Genomic DNA, 16,324 nt, shown 5'->3' with positions numbered 1-16,324 from the left:
AAAATATTCTGCTTAATATGCAAGCCTTTCACAGCTTGGTGTCTCTTACTTTCCAATCTTAAACCTTATTCCCTGACACAATGATACTCCTGGAACTACTGGCCAATAAACAAGACACTCTATCTCTCAGATCTAGGTATTTCTCTGATTTTCCTTCATGCTTGTTGAATGAATTATTGAATGATCCATAATTACTTATGATCTTTGGGGTGAAATAAAACAAATCTAATTTCTCTTCTTTAATTGTTTTTTTTTTTCATGTAATTGAAGATAAATATTATTCCTTCCTTAAGTTAACTTTTATCAGACCAAGTAACTCAAACTCTTTTAATAAATGTTTGTATTATCAGATTTATAATTCAAAAGTGGATCTCAGATACTATATATACAACTTTCAGTTTATGGTTGAGGAACTGAGAAACAAGAGGCTAAATAACTTATCCAAAGTCACACAGCTCATAAGCATCTAAAATAAAATGGCATCCATTCTAGCACTCTCTCTATTACACATATATCATATTCTCTGGCATTCTCACAATTTAGTTGCCCTCCTTTTATTTTGCTCTAGTTTGTCAATATCCTCCCAAAAATGTACCATGGAGAATTCAACATAAGTTTCAATTTCTACTTCTATGTTTGTTTTTAATATTATTCAACTACATATGACATCTCTCACCATCCATATCCTACCTAATCTTCAAAAATCAAATGGAGTCCCATTTTCCCCTGGGTTATTTCTTAGGCATTCTTGCATTTATTTTCTCTTCCTTCTTTGATAGTATTCACTTAGCTTAACAGTTGCAAAATAACACTTTTTGGTTGACCTTGATGTTGAAAATTTCCATGGATACAAAAAAAAAAAAAAAAAAAAAAGAAAGAAAGAAAAATAGATTTTAGGTAATAGTAAAATTTTAAATGTAAAATGAGAAATTTTAAAAAATAGAACACACGAGAAACAAAATTTAATATACATAAGCACAAAGTCAAAATGTAAGCTATCACAATAAATGATTAAAAATATACTTCCTGAGTAAATACAAAAAAATAGAGGATGCATATTTGCAGGGAATTGATATTATGCTACAAGTATGTTATGCTTAGAGATGTCCTTTTTAACAGTGGATCAAGTCATTACTGATGGCTTCTGGCATAGGAGAAGGGAAAATAAAACAATAAAGCACTAATGTTATACTATCATGATATGTTTATGATGCTTATCTCCCTTTCCCAAGGAGACAGAAGTACTTCAGCAATCTATTTCAGTGTCTATTGAACAAATGAAACACAGAGAATTACTAGAGCAGCATACACCACCATTATGATTTACACTCAGGAACAAAACTGGTCCATTCAAGCAAACTATCTGGCTGTAATTGAAAGTGCATCAGACCATGAAATCAATAAAACCAAAACCCTGTTCCCATTCCCTTCCCCCTACTTTGTTGATCCAAAGGACTAGATCTATATTTTCACAACACGCCATCATGTTTGGTGACTAAAAGACATTAGCAACAGATAGTGTTAATGATTTTATTGTCCATTTGTTCATGACATTGAGAGCTTGAAGAGGAATGGGAGAAACAGTGAAAATGAAGTCATATTATAATTTGCCTCATGCTCCAGTTTTCATTATACTGGTGTTGGATTTAGTGTAGGTAACAATCAACTTTATTTCTACTGTAGCTCAAAATTCACAAAGTCAAATGGTACATCAGCCTCATCCCTTTTTTGTGTGTGTTTACATAAAGAATAAAATGGACAATACATACTTCTTAGTAAAAGCAACCAATATATTGAAAAGTTTTGATACTATATGCAAGGTTCCATGCTCATATTACTCTACTTTAGAAGACTTTTAGGTGTCTTCTCAAAGTTCTTGACCAAATTCAGGACAACTGGTGAGAATCCTGGATGTAGTGGATAACTTCAGCAGCCTGGATATCTGATCAAGTGCAGTACATCTGCCTTAGCTGCCTTTGTGGCTTGTTGGAAGAAATTATTCATGTCTGTCCATACCATCATGGGAAATCTCGTGTGACAATTGGGGTAAATATTAAGTCATACACAAGTTGAAGCCTGCCAATTACCCTCAACTTGATTTAATTCATCTGCCCAACATGATTTCCAGATATATGGATACTGTGTTACAGATTTATAGAGCCACAGGCAAGAGTTGGGTGAAAGTGGAAACCAAAGTTGGATGAATAGCCCTGAAAAAAGGACTTGCCAAGCCATCATACCAGAGAAGCTAGTCTTCCCTGAACAATCCTTACATAAAATCACAGCTCTAAATTTTGTTTGGACCCTGTCTCAGGATCTTTCCAGGTATAATTTTCCATAATTATACTTATCAGCCTCAGTTTTTCTCCATCTGTAAAATTATGGTTTAAAAAATAAAAACTTCCTAGGGTTGTTAGGATCAAATGAGATTATCTATAATAAACTTTATATGTGTGTACATACACACACACACACACACACACATACACACACACACACACTCATATTTAAGTAGTGAATTACATTTAAGAGCTACATAAATGATATTATTGTTACTAATTTTCAAAAGATTATTATAGACAAAGGCATAAAATGGTGAATATTTTTTTACAAAAATACAGAAAATTTATTGTGATTACATATAAACACAGCCTTCATTAATATATAGTGAGAAAAAGACCATTGGCAATATAGATAAAAAGCCTTGGCTAAGTGAAATACTAAGAGAATTGGTTACCTAAAGAATTTATTTTGTTTTGTTTTTTGTTTTTGTTTGTTTGTTTGCTTTAACTCAAAGTTCCTTGAGAAATTTTATAAAATAAAATTTATCTGCCTTGTTAAATATTATAAACTGAATATATATTTCATTCTTTCTTGACAAATGAGGTATTAAGGAAAATATATTATATTCTGAGTTCTAATGGTAATAGCACAATAATGTAGTCCAAAACTATTTGAGAGATGAGATCAAGCACGGATTGACTCCAGTTCATGCTGCATAACTTAGATTTTTTGTTTTATTGTTGTAATTGGTTTTTTAAACAATTTTTTTGTACTTTGTTTTCTTCTGAAACATTAGGAAAATAATTCCAAACGGCAGCCAAAAGAAACAAAAAATAGTTAAAAGAGATCTTAGGATATATATATTACAAAAGACATCATGCCTAGAACATGAGAGATGGTCATCACGTATATTCTACCTTAGACAAAAATCCATCTGAACAATTAATTCAGTTCTCAGTATTATATTTTAAAAAAGGTATTGGTAACCTGGAGAATGTCCAGAAAAGAAAGACTAGGGTGGTGAAGGGTCTCAAAACAATTGCTTATGAAGATCATTGGAAAGAAATGGAGATATCTAACATAGAGAAGAGATTTAATGATGACATAATATTTTAATATATATGTAAATATGCAATGTGTACAAAGTAAATGTGTTATATGCACATATGCTTTAATTATTTATTATATATAGTTATAAATATCAGTGATAAATAATATAAACTATTAAATTATTCTATATCATTAAATATATACTTGATAGGCAATGAGGTATTAACAACAATATAAGTCAGAAAATGCCACATGTAGGCAAAAGGGAAGGCTGAACGATAGAAGGCAAGGCAGAAGGCTAGGAAACAAATATTTATTAATCATGTACTATAAGCCAGACACTGTGCCAGATTCTTTAGATTATTATTTTATTTGTTATCCTCAGAGATAGGTACCATAATTATTATGCCATTTTAGAGCTGAAGAAAATAAGACTAAGAGAAATTTACTGACTTGCTCATGAACACACAGCAAGTGTATTTCTGAGGTAAGATCTCTGGACTCCAGACCTAGTGCTATATACACTGGGTCCATCAGTTTTCCTAGGAGGTAATACCCAATTGAGACTTGAAAGAAGTAATGGATTTTAAAGAGAAAGCAGTAAAAAAAGAACAATTCCATGCATAGAGAAATATAGTGGAGAAAGAAATATGGGGAGATCCAATAACTTGTATGGCTGGAATGTAGATTGTGTGATGAGTAATATGCAATCATTTGTTGTGGAGGAATCTAATGGATTTCAAACAGCTGATTTTTTTTTCCTGTCCAGCCAGTTCCTCTGTCTTTCTTTTTCTCACACCCTCATATTCTTAGAATATAATGGCTAGAACATTCAAAAGCATTTAAGTTAAAAGTTTTCCACTTGTCAGTTTATGTTTAAATCAGTCTTTTTCCCAGAATTCAAATTTCTATTAGAATTGGATTGTGTGTACTTTCCCTAGTATTTAAAATAATACCAACAATCTTTTTATTGTACTCTTTTCTACATTATGAAAGAAATTTTAATGAAATGAAAGAGAAAGACATTTGTATTTCCTAAGGAGGCTGAGTAGGGTGGTAGGATAGGGGACAAAAAGAAAACCCAAAAGAAAATATTGCAAATTCTTTCATTGGCTTAGATTATAGTCATGTTTCACTAAGAATCTACTACTAATGATGATGAATACCAAGAGGACATTAAAATGCAAAATACAATTAAGTAATGACCATTTCTGGGGAAATTTATTGAAAAGTCACTACATCTGCCAATTCTTATCATTAAAAATATTTATTTTTTTATAACAATGTTAACTATATATTGTGTGTATGTGTGTGTGTGTGGGTGGGTGGGTGGGTGTGGGTGGGTGTGGGTGTGGGTGGGTATGAGTGTGGGTGGGTGGGTGTTTCTTTGAGGGAGAGAAGAACTTAAATAGAGTAGGTATTACATATTCACACCTAACCTTAGAAAAAAACATCTAGCCAAACATCTCTTCCCATATCATCCCTGAAAAGATGAGAAGGAAGCTGAGTCTTGTGAAGGTAGCAGAGTTGATCATAAACATATTCCTCCTAAGTAGCCTAGCAGGAATAAGAACTAGTCTAACTTTCAGCTCCCAGTTCAGCATTCTCAATTTTCTCTTTTGGAAAGGAAAATTTCAACCAGAAGAAAATGACATAAAACCATAACAGAAGAAAAAAAATCAAAGTAGCATCACTTTGTTTTAATTTACTTAGCTAGAGCAGCAGATAAAATATAAATATAAAAATATAAAAATTAATATTAAATCAGGAATCAGACCCAGCAGCGCTACTACTGGGATTATATCCCAAAGAAATACTAAAGAGCGGAAAGAGACATATATGTGCCAAAATGTTTGTGGCAGCTCTTTTTGTTGTAGCTAGAAACTGGAAGATGAATGGATGTCCATCAGTTGGAGAATGGTTGGGTAAATTGTGGTATATGAAAGTTATGGAATATTATTGCTCGGTAAGAAATGACCAGCAGGAGGAATACAGAGAGGGTTGGAGAGACTTAAATCAACTGATGCTGAGTGAAATGAGCAGAACCAGAAGATCACTGTATACTTCAACAACAATACTGTATGAGGATGTATTCTGATGGAAGTGGAAATCTTCAACATAAAGAAGATCCAACTCACTTCCAGTTGATCAATGATGGACAGAGGTAGATACACCCAGAGAAGAAACACTGGGAGGGGAATGTAAATTGTTAGCACTAATATCTGTCTGCCCAGGTTGCGTGTACCTTCGGATTCTAATGTTTATTGTGCAACAAGAAAATGATATTCACACACATGTATTGTACTTAGACTATATTGTAACACATGTAAAATGTATGGTATTGCCTGTCGTCGGGGGGAGGGAATAGAGGGAGGGGGGGTAATTTGGAAAAATGAATACAAGGGATAATATTATAAAATATATATATATATAATAAAAAAAAATAAAAAAATAAAAATAAAAATGTGATTCAAAAAAAAAAAATCAGGAATCAGTAAGATTTGTGTTCATATTTGGGCTCACATATTTTACTCCCTTATTTTTCTCCTATAGTAAATGTAAATTATTATAGCACCAAAATCTCATGACTGCTCTAAAATCAAATAAGATACTATTTGTAAAATACTTTACAAATTTTAGAACATTATATAAATGGTAGTTGTTATTATCATGATTATTTATAACAATTCTTATAAAAATTTGTGGAGAGAATGTTTGAAAAGAGGTTGAAATGACCTCAAAATATTTGAATGTCCTAAAACAGCAAGAAAAATTTATTCGAGAATATTTTTAGATACTACATATGATTTCAAAACTAAAATTGGAATGAAAGAATCTGGATTCAAATGCTGGCTTGTCTGCTTCCCATGTGAATTTGGCCAAGTTACTTAATCTCACTGTCTCAGTATTCTCAAATGTAAAATAACGGGGTGATACTAGATCTCTAGAATTATTTGGATATTTAAAGCTATCAAATTGCATTAAAAATACACAATTCAGGTAAACTGGCCCCACCAAATTCATTATACTGGATGGATATCAAGAATATAGGAAAAATTGAGAAAACTTATATGAACTGATGAAGAGTCAAGTAATAAGAAGCAGGATAACAACACACACAATGACTACAACAATGTATAGTTAAACTTAAATAATGATTTATAATTAAATATAATTAATTACAGTGATGGCAGCAGATAAGTTTTAGTGTTGCCTTAATCACATTGATTAAATGTCTTCTCCCACAATTAATGACACTGGGACTGAAGGTCTTCATGACTTCAAGTCCGTAACTCTATCCATCAGGCTATGCTTTTACTGGAACTGAATCTTGTACCCACTTTATTGCTGAAATTTTCAGCAATTATATTCTATGTCCTGTTGTAGTGGGGTTTTCCAACTAGTTAATGGATTTCTCAAGAATCTGGAGTCCATCTGTACTCAATAGAATTGGGCCTGTCAATGCTAAGGGTTTATGTGGATTTATTTTGTATCCTGCAACTTTGCTAAAGTTGTGAATTATTTCTAATAGTTTTTAGTAGAATCTCTGGGATTTTCTAAATATTATCTAAGTATTTTCTAAGTATTATCATATTATCTGCAAAGAGTGATAATTTGGTTTCCTCATTACCTATTCTTATTCTTTAATTTCTTTTTTATTTCTTATTGCTGAATCTAGCATTTCTAGCACTATTCAATAATAGTAATGGTGGTAGTGGGCAAGTTGTTTCACTCCTGATTTTACTGGCAATGGTTCCAGTTTATCCCTTTTACATATGATGCTTATTGAGGATTTTAAATAGATGCTCCTGACTATTTTAAGTAAAATTCCATGTATTCCTATACTCTCAAGGAATGGATGTTAGATTTTATCAAATGCTTTTTCTGAATCTATTGAGATGATCATATAGTTTTATAAATTTGGTTATTGATATAGTCAATTAGGTTAATAGTTTTTCTAATTTTGAACCAGTCCTGCATAACTGATATAAATCCTACTTAGTCATGGTGTATTATCCTGGAGTTGATTTTCTGTAATCTTTTTGCTAGTATTTTATTTAAGATGTTTGCATCAATGTTCATTACAGAGATTGCTTTATAATTTTCTTTTTCTGTTTTTGTCCTACCTGGTTTAGGTATCAGTACCATGTGTGTGTCATAAAAGGAATTTGGTAGGACTCCTTCAATCTTATTTTTTCAAATACTTTATATAGCATTGAAGTTAATTGTTCTTTAAATGTTTGGTAGAATTCACATGTAAACCCATCTGGTCCTGGGGATTTTTTCTTAGAGTGTTGATTAATAGCTTATTCTATTTCTTTTTGTAAAATTGGACTGTTTAAACCAATTTACTTCTTCCTCTGTTGATCTAGGCAAGCTATATTTTTGAAGGTATTCATCCATTTCTTTTAAATTATCAAATTTATTGGCATAAAGTTGGGCAAAGCAATTCCTAATTATTGCTCTAATTTCCTCTTTTTTTTTTTTTTTTTAGTGACAAGTTCTCCCTTTTCATCCTTTTCATTTCTAAGACTAACAATTTGATTTTCTTTCTTTTTTCTAATTAAATTTACCAAGGGTTTATCTAATTTGTTGTTTGTTTGTTTTTTTCATAGAATCAACTTTTAGTTTTATTTATTAATTCAATAGTTTTTTTTTTTTTACTTTAAATTTATTAATCTCTACTTTTATTTTTAGACTAGGGGTTTTTAATTTGCTCTTTTTCTAGCTTTTTTAGTTGCAAGCCTATTTCACTGATTTTCTCTTTCTCTATTTTATGCAAGTAGACTTCTAGAAATATAAAATTTCTCCTTATTACTGCTTTGATTGCATCCCACACATTTTGGTATGTTATCTCATTATTGTCAGTCTCTTAGGTGAAATTATTAATTTTGTCTATAATTCATTCTTTAGGATGAGATTATTTAGTTTCCAATTACTTTTTAGTCTATTTTCCCCTGCTTTTTTATTGAATGTAATTTTTATTGCATGCGATTTGAAAAGGATGCATTTACTATTTCTGCCTTTCTGCATTTGAATTTTAGGTCTTTATTTCCTAATATATGGTCAATTTTTGTATAGCTTCCATAAAGTGCCGAGAAGAAAGTGTTCTCCTTTCTTTCTCCATTTAGTTTTCTCCAAATACATATCACACCTAACTTTTCTAGTGTTCTATTTCCCTCTTTAAGTTCTTTTTATGTATTTTGTGGTTTGATTTATCTAGTTCTGAGAGTATAAGGTTGAGATCTCCCACTATTATAGTTTTTCTGTCTCTTAACTTCTTTAAGAATTTATATGCTATACCACTTGGTGCATATATGTTTAATAGCGATATTGCTTCATTATCTATGCTACTCTTTAGCAAGATAGAGTGCTCTTCCTTATAATTAGATTAATTTTTTGCTTTTTCTTGATCTGAGATCAAGATAGCTATTCCTGCTTTTTTGGCTTCACCTGAAGCATAGTAGATTTACTCCAGCTTTTTACCTTTACTCTGTATGTCACCCTGCTTCATGTGTGTCTACTGTAAACTACACATTGTAGGATTCTGACTCTTAATCTAGTCTGCTATCTATCTCCTATTTATGGGGAGTTTACTCCATTAACATTTATGGTTAAAATGACTAATTCTGCATTTCCTGCCATCTTGTTAACCTCAGGTTACGCTTTTCTGTTTCATTTCCCTCTTACTCCCCTCCCCAGTATTAAACTTGTGAGCACAGCTTGCCTCATGCAGCTCTCCCTCTTTAGGATCCATCCCTCCCCCTTAGAGTCCCTCCCCTTTCCTTAAACCTTTCCTTTACAGTTTCTGTATTCCCTTCTATTTAGCTCTTTCCCTTTTTCTTTGAATTGCATATTGTTAACCTGTAATGGATTACTTGTTTGTCTAAGGGAGAAGGGAAATAGGGATGGAAGGAGAAACATTTAGAAAATAAGGTTTTGCAAGGGTGAACACTGAAAATTATTTTTGCATGTATGTTGAAAAATAAAAAGCTATTTTTTTTTAAAAAAGAAGTTAAAAAAAGAAATGCTTATTCTTGCCCATTTTCCCCTCCAGTCCCTTCAGTTACAGTATGACTTTGAGTCACTCAAACACTCTGAATTTATTTTTAAAATTTTATTTTATAACTTTTTTTTTGACAGTACATATGCATGGATAATTTTTTACAACATTATCTCCTGCACTCACTTCTGTTCCGATTTTTCCCTTCCTTCCCTCCATCCCTTCCCCTATGTGGCAGACAGTCTTATACATATTAGATATGTTATAGTATATCCTAGATACAAGATATGTGTGCAGAACTGAATTTCTTGTTGCACAGGAAGAATTGGATTCAGAAGTTAAAACTAACCTGGGAAGAAAAACAAAAATGCAAACAGTTTACTCTCATTTCTCAGTGTTCCTTCTCTGGGTGTAGCTGGTTCTGCCCATCATTGATCAATTGGAACTGAATTAGATCTTCTCTTTGTTGAAGATATCCACTTCCATCAGAATACATCCTCATACAAAACACTCTGAATTTCTATTCCTTTATTAGCAAACCAGAGAAAGTCATAGTTGCCTTATCTGTAGCCCTCAATATACTCATACAAACTGAAGCACAGAAGTTTCTCTCAAAAACCAAGGCAGGTCTATGTTAGCATCACAGGATCATAGATTTTTGGGATAAAAGGGACCTTAAAGGTAATTTCTATATTTTACAAGTCAAAATATTGAGTCAGAGAAGTTAAGTGATTAAATGACAATCACATAAGCATTATGTCCTGGAAGTGTGATGTGAATCCAGAGGAACTGGGGTTCTCTGACTCCAGTGTTTTTCATTATACAAGGTAGTTGCTATATACATTGAATTTAAGTATATCTGAATATTCAATATCATGGTTATACTTCTTTATTTCAAGAGAGAGGTTCTCTCAACAAACTACTTTTACATTCAACTAAGATATATACACTGTGGTAAAAATGAGAGGCTAACTTGTAAGGCTTTGTTAAACATAGAGCTTAAGACACAAGAGTTCATTTGGGCAGCACCTGTTGATTAGGGCATTCAGGGAAAACATTTCTAGGTGGGTGGTAGCAGAATTAAACATGTATGTATGTATGTATGCATATTTAGACCACAGCTTTAGTGAGCTTATTCTAGGAAACCAACTAGTCGCTCTAAATACCAGGAATGTACAGAATGTCCATTAGCTTAAAAATAGCCCAAAAAAATGCATGCTTTTGACTTGAAATACAAAGGCACAAGTGCAGGATTGCCAGACAAAAATGAGAGACATGCAGGGGGATGCTTTTTTTACAAAACTAATTTCCCATTTTTAAAAAGAGGCTGTCCAAGTTAAAGACAGCCCCAGATGTTTAGTCTTACAGCATATTAGAGACTAAGAATTTTATATATTCCAAGCATTCATGAACTAAGAATTTCATCATGTACTACAGCAAAACTTCTGGAAAACTGGCTTCTAAGGATGGCTTGATAATCACTAATATACTAATATCTCCAGTTGCAGTTTTTAGTTTTTTAGACTTTTTATTTATTGTATGATATTTAGGAATGAGACATAGGGGAAAAGGTGAGAGATAAGCTTTCAATCTCTTTTTTCCCCATTATAGTAAAGTACCAATGAGAAAATTCATTAGACCAAAGTAGTTCAATAATTTCCCTGCTGAGTTGTCTGAGCCACTGAGCAGTTAAGCAATAGGCCCAAGATCAGAAAGGCCATTTATAATGAGAAGTGGTACTTATATTTAGGTTTTGTTTGTCTGGGCTTTTAAGCAGATATTCCATTTTTTAAAATTTATTTTTCATTGTATGGAATAAAACAAGAATTTTTCATAGTAAAAAGAATGAGTGCATTGAATATGTATAATATTCCTTTTAAATATATAACAAAGTTCAGAATTTCTCCATTTTTTTCTTCTCTCTTCCTTTCTCCTTGCCAACAATTAGATAGCCACCATTAGACACAAACAGGTATGTGTGTGTGTGTGTGTATGTGTGTAAAATTGTTCTATACATACTTCTATTTATCAGCTCTATCTCTGGGTACGTGGAATTTTTTCCCAATATACCATCAAAAGAACACATTCATACATAACCATTTAAAAGGGATAATATATAATTAGAATTGATACTTAAAATAATGATGAAGCAGCATGGCAAAAGGAGTGAAAAACTTGATTGTCAGAAAGACCTGATTTCAGTTTTTGCCTCAGACCTAATCTGAGGATTCCTTATTCTAAGAAGATCACATGTGCACTCTATAAAATAACAGAAACATTCGTTGCATAATACTAATTTTATATCTTGGAATTTAGCAACAGAACCATCCTCTCCAGAACTTCCATCTTGTGTATCCTTACATATCATACAATGCAAAAATGGTACTTGCCTATAATTCAGAAAGGATTTCATATGTTGGTAGTTGTAATGTCAATCAACTGACCTCATTAAGATTTCCTAACTGAATTCTATATTTTTTTCTGAGTTTGTGGTGTTATGATATGTTTATTCTTTAATATAATTTCAAATTATAAGGAGGAAGAAATGATACAAACAAAGGGAATGCAATTCTTTCATGTGTTCTTCTATAATTCATCACAGTAATGGCAGAGGTAATTTTAGAGTAAAGTTGCTAAATAAATTTTATGAATTAGGTCCAATAAATTTTTCACTCAAACCCAACCTAATCCTTGCTTTAGCTGAGGAAGATACAATTCTTGTTTTGTATTTTGTATTTTTAATGAGCATAACTTGGGAAGATAATTTTTAGCATGTCCTTTAAATCCAGAAGCAGCAAAAAGAATATGAGTTTCAAAAATAAGTTCACTCTTTTGAAAATCCCAAAGGCAAATGTGTAAACTTTTGAGGTGTGGAAGTTTTAGTTCAGCATTTATTCATAATAATTATTCATAATTCAAAATTCATAATAATAAAACATCATTTATATAGCATTTATGTTGTATCAGGCATCAAGCTAAATACTTTACAATTCATATCTCATGTAATTCTTACAACAACTCTGGGGAACGTGTATTATTATCATATTCACGTTAAAGATGAAGAAATTGAAGCAAACAGAAATTAAGTATTTTGCCAAGGTTCATACAGTATACAACTGTCTGAGGCCAGATTTCAATTTGAGTTTTCCTGCCTACAGGCTGGGACACTATCTCCTGCATACTATTTTGTCAAACTCAAATAAGTACATTATCAGAATACTTAAGAGATTCTAAAAACACCTTTAAAAAAAAATGTTGAAATTAAACTAGTAACAACAATATCTCTGTTTCTAAGAAAGGTGTCATCTTCAACATATTTAGGTTCAAAAATCTTGGGATCTGTCTTGATAGTGATATTGTGCTAGTCCCTTCACATTCCCAAGTGAGCAGATCTTGAGGTTTGTAAGCAGAGGATCTGAGTTTGGATAATATCTAAGACATTTCCTATCTTTAAGTCACTTAATTTCTTTGGGATTCAGTTTCCTCATATGACCTTTAATATCCACTCTTATTCTAGACTTATTATCCCAGTTTCTTTATCTGTTAAAAAATGCCAGACTAAGTTTTCCCTTGCAGTTCCATCTCTGGGCATTGTACCTTCCACTATAAGATGAGGGAACTCAGCTAAAGTTGCTTCTAACTACAATTTCATTTTCTTCATCTATAAAATAAGAGAGTTGAACTAGATGATGTCCAATCTCCCATTTGTATCCATGATAATATGAAAATCTGATTTCAAGTTATCATATAAATTTCTGAAATGAAATTATACAAATCATTAATTAAAAGTTCACATCCATGAAAGCACACCCTACACAGTATATACTAGGGGTTTGTACAATTACAAAATAGTGATTCACAAAGTTTACTTCTAAAAGCAATCTGATCAATATTGTTCCTTTATTATAGAAATTATCTATAGAGCATACCTGTTCTTTACCTGAATTCTCATACTAAGTATTATATGAGATAATTGGAGTATTTCATAAAAATTTACATAAGACAGCTAAATTAAGAATTTTTCTGGTATGGGATGCTAAAGATTAAGCACATCAATAGAAATGATAAAAATCATAATAACTGACATTTACAGAGCATTTTTGTTCACAAAAATTATGAAAGATAGTGCAAGTATTGTTATCTAGATTTTAGTGATGTGGAAGCTGAGGCTCAGTGAGTTTCATTTAAATCTGTCTCCCAACTCCAGGTCTACCACTCTTTCTATAATCCTTAAAAATCTTCAGTCTTTGACATTATTGATCATTGCATCATTTATTTCATATTAAATATTTCATAGTCATGTTGCATATTTATTTCATAAACTCACTGTGTGTTCATTATTATTGATTAATTAATTTAGCAAGTATATATTAAGCATCTACTGTGTGTTGAGCACTGTGCAAGGTGGATTACAATGACAGCTATGGACCTAGAGGCTTTTGATGAAAAATACTAAGTAATTCACCTAATACCTTTTAGTTTTGAGTATTCTGTATTTTTGTTTATCAGGAAAAAAAATAAATGGTAGACAGCAAAAATGAGGAAGGTGAGCTTACATTTTGCTTTTAGTAACATTTTATTCAAATTGTTTAATCATTCTATTCTAGAGTTTTTGGCCAAAAATTTGCATTCAACATAATCATTCATTAGTAAGGATGAAGGGGAGAGAGTGGGTAATAATATTTCATATACAAGATCCTTGAAGAAGTTGTTATTCATATATAACTTCCAATCATAGATCAGAGAACTTTCAGTAGCTTGTTTTTAGTTCTATTTACAAAAATGTTAAGGAGTCAGTGTGTTTATGTTTGACTTTGCCATATACAAATCAAAATGCTATTTATAAAAAAAGCACATGGCAAATCACAGTCTTTAAACCAGTTGTTCAGACAAAGACTCCACTTAAAATTGGTTAGGGGATTTATTAACATCAATTCTAAAGCTAAATCCAATTAGCCAGGTTAATGAGCATTTGAATAAATAAAATCTAGTAACTACCACTACTATGTCCTGTGCTATGGGTTTATACTGACAGAAATTGACAGAATAGGACCTGTGACCTAGAAGTATCTAAAGTAGAGTAGAATAAGGAATAGAGATATAGAGATATGTTACATTCTACTTTCATCTCCAAAGTTCATCATTCTAATTCTCTGATTACAAAGACAGGGGGTGGGGGGTGGGAAAAGGAGAATATATTTAATCCTTACCATTTGAGATTGACTTCTGGGGCATCCATTGATATCTTCAACCTTTTCATTTGCTAAATTTGAGAATGTGAGTAAAAAGAGAAAAAAAAAAAAAAACAACAATGAAAAGAGCTATAAGGGAAAATATACTTTAAAATTTTCAGGAAAAAAATGCTTTGTGTTTTTTTTGTTTGTTTATTTTGTTTTGTTTTCTGCAAACTTCTTTTTTTCCAGCTTTACCCACTTGTTAGTGATGGATACTTCCCCAATGCACAAATCATGCAAGAATAGGAGTGTGAAGAAGGGCATGCTCATAATTTTCTACCTGGTGCCAAATGACTGCTGACATGAAACCCTTCACAATTGTCCACACAAGATCAGGATACAATTTCAAGGAATCCCAGAAAATATGAGCCGCTTCAACTCACAAAATGCACACATGGGAGACATATGGCTTCACTAAGCATTCATCTCTGACAATAACAGTGGATCCAATCAAATGGTTCTAGCCATTTTGAAAGCTGGGAGTCAATAGTTTCTTGCAAACATCTTAATGTAAACTTTTTTTTCCAAATTAAATTGAAACAGAACTGTATGAGATTTGGAAATATATGGATACATTAGGATGTATTTCTGTAGGGTTCATTTCAGGGTACATTAAACATATATTACATTTCATCATGCAACAAGCCTGTTCATGCCTTCTTTCAGAGTGCAGTCCTTACCAATGATCTGAATGATTTCTGCTAGCAGTACTCCATCTGTAATGTCCTGTTGTAAATCCTTAATCAACCGCTTGTGGCCAGATTTAGCTAGGTAATGGTTAGCCCAGTCAGTGTAAATCTGTAGAGTGGATAGGAAGGAAAAAGCAGGGACCGGGGTGAGGGGATGAGATACAATAAAAATTCTTAAGACAAATGTTGGCTTCAAAGGAAAAAAAAAAAAAAAAAAAAACTATTCTAAATCACATTCCAGTTTCAGAAGTCATAACTCAAAAATAAATGGTTGTAAAGTCATCTAAAAAAATTTCCTCTTCCCTCAAATTATCTCATTTTAACTTGGGATGATTCATTATCTCTCATAATAAAGGGTCAGTCACTTTGTGACAAAACAAAAATTCCCTTGCATTATGACTACTAAGGGCAATCATATTACAAATCAGTCTAAATTCTGACTCAGTTTTCCATGGATCTGTCCATGTAAAATACAATCCAAACACATTAATTCTATAGGAAATATAAATATGTGTTTCTTCAAGTAGTTAAATAATTCTCAAAGCACTCTAAACTGTGCCAAGTGCTTTCCTTTTTGTAACCCTCTTAAATGAGTATGTTTCTCCTAATTTCAGATAAGGAAACTGAATCTTAAAGTTCACTGACTCCTCAGGACCTAATAAATAGTAGCTAGGACTTGCCACAGATCTTCTAATTATATATCCAATCCTTATGTATTTGTCCCACTTCTACAGAAAGATTTCCCTCATTTTCCTGTTCAATCAGACCTTCCCCTTCAGCCACTATATAATTATCTACATTGTTTACTTATTCAATTCATAGACTATAATTTTTTCTCAATAGTGCTTTATTTTTCTAATTACAGGTAAAATAGTTCTTAACATTCATATATATAAAATTTTGAATTTCAAATTTTTTCTTCCCTTCCTCCCTTACCTCCAAGAGAATAAGCAATCTAATACAGGTTATACATGTACAATAATTTTAAACATATTTTCATATTTAAACTATAATTTCTTGAAAGTCTGCGATTGTTTTTTCTATCAAATATGTGTCTCTCTAAA

At 31.9% G+C, this 16,324-nt stretch overlaps 1 protein-coding gene across 1 annotated transcript in view; it reads right to left on the bottom strand.

Annotated features, from left to right (window-relative positions):
* NAV3 (neuron navigator 3) overlaps positions 1-16,324 on the bottom strand; it is a 490,821-nt gene that overhangs the window by 333,051 nt on the left and 141,446 nt on the right. Inside the window, 2 exon segments of the mRNA XM_074270837.1 lie at positions 14,548-14,600; positions 15,252-15,369. Coding sequence (XP_074126938.1) covers positions 14,548-14,600; positions 15,252-15,369 — 171 coding nt within the window.

Source organism: Sminthopsis crassicaudata, chromosome 5 (assembly GCF_048593235.1).
Source record: "Sminthopsis crassicaudata isolate SCR6 chromosome 5, ASM4859323v1, whole genome shotgun sequence".
NCBI lineage: Eukaryota > Metazoa > Chordata > Mammalia > Dasyuromorphia > Dasyuridae > Sminthopsis > Sminthopsis crassicaudata.
The sequence above is the reverse complement of the archived record's forward strand: the minus strand, read 5'-3'. Positions and strand labels throughout refer to the sequence as shown.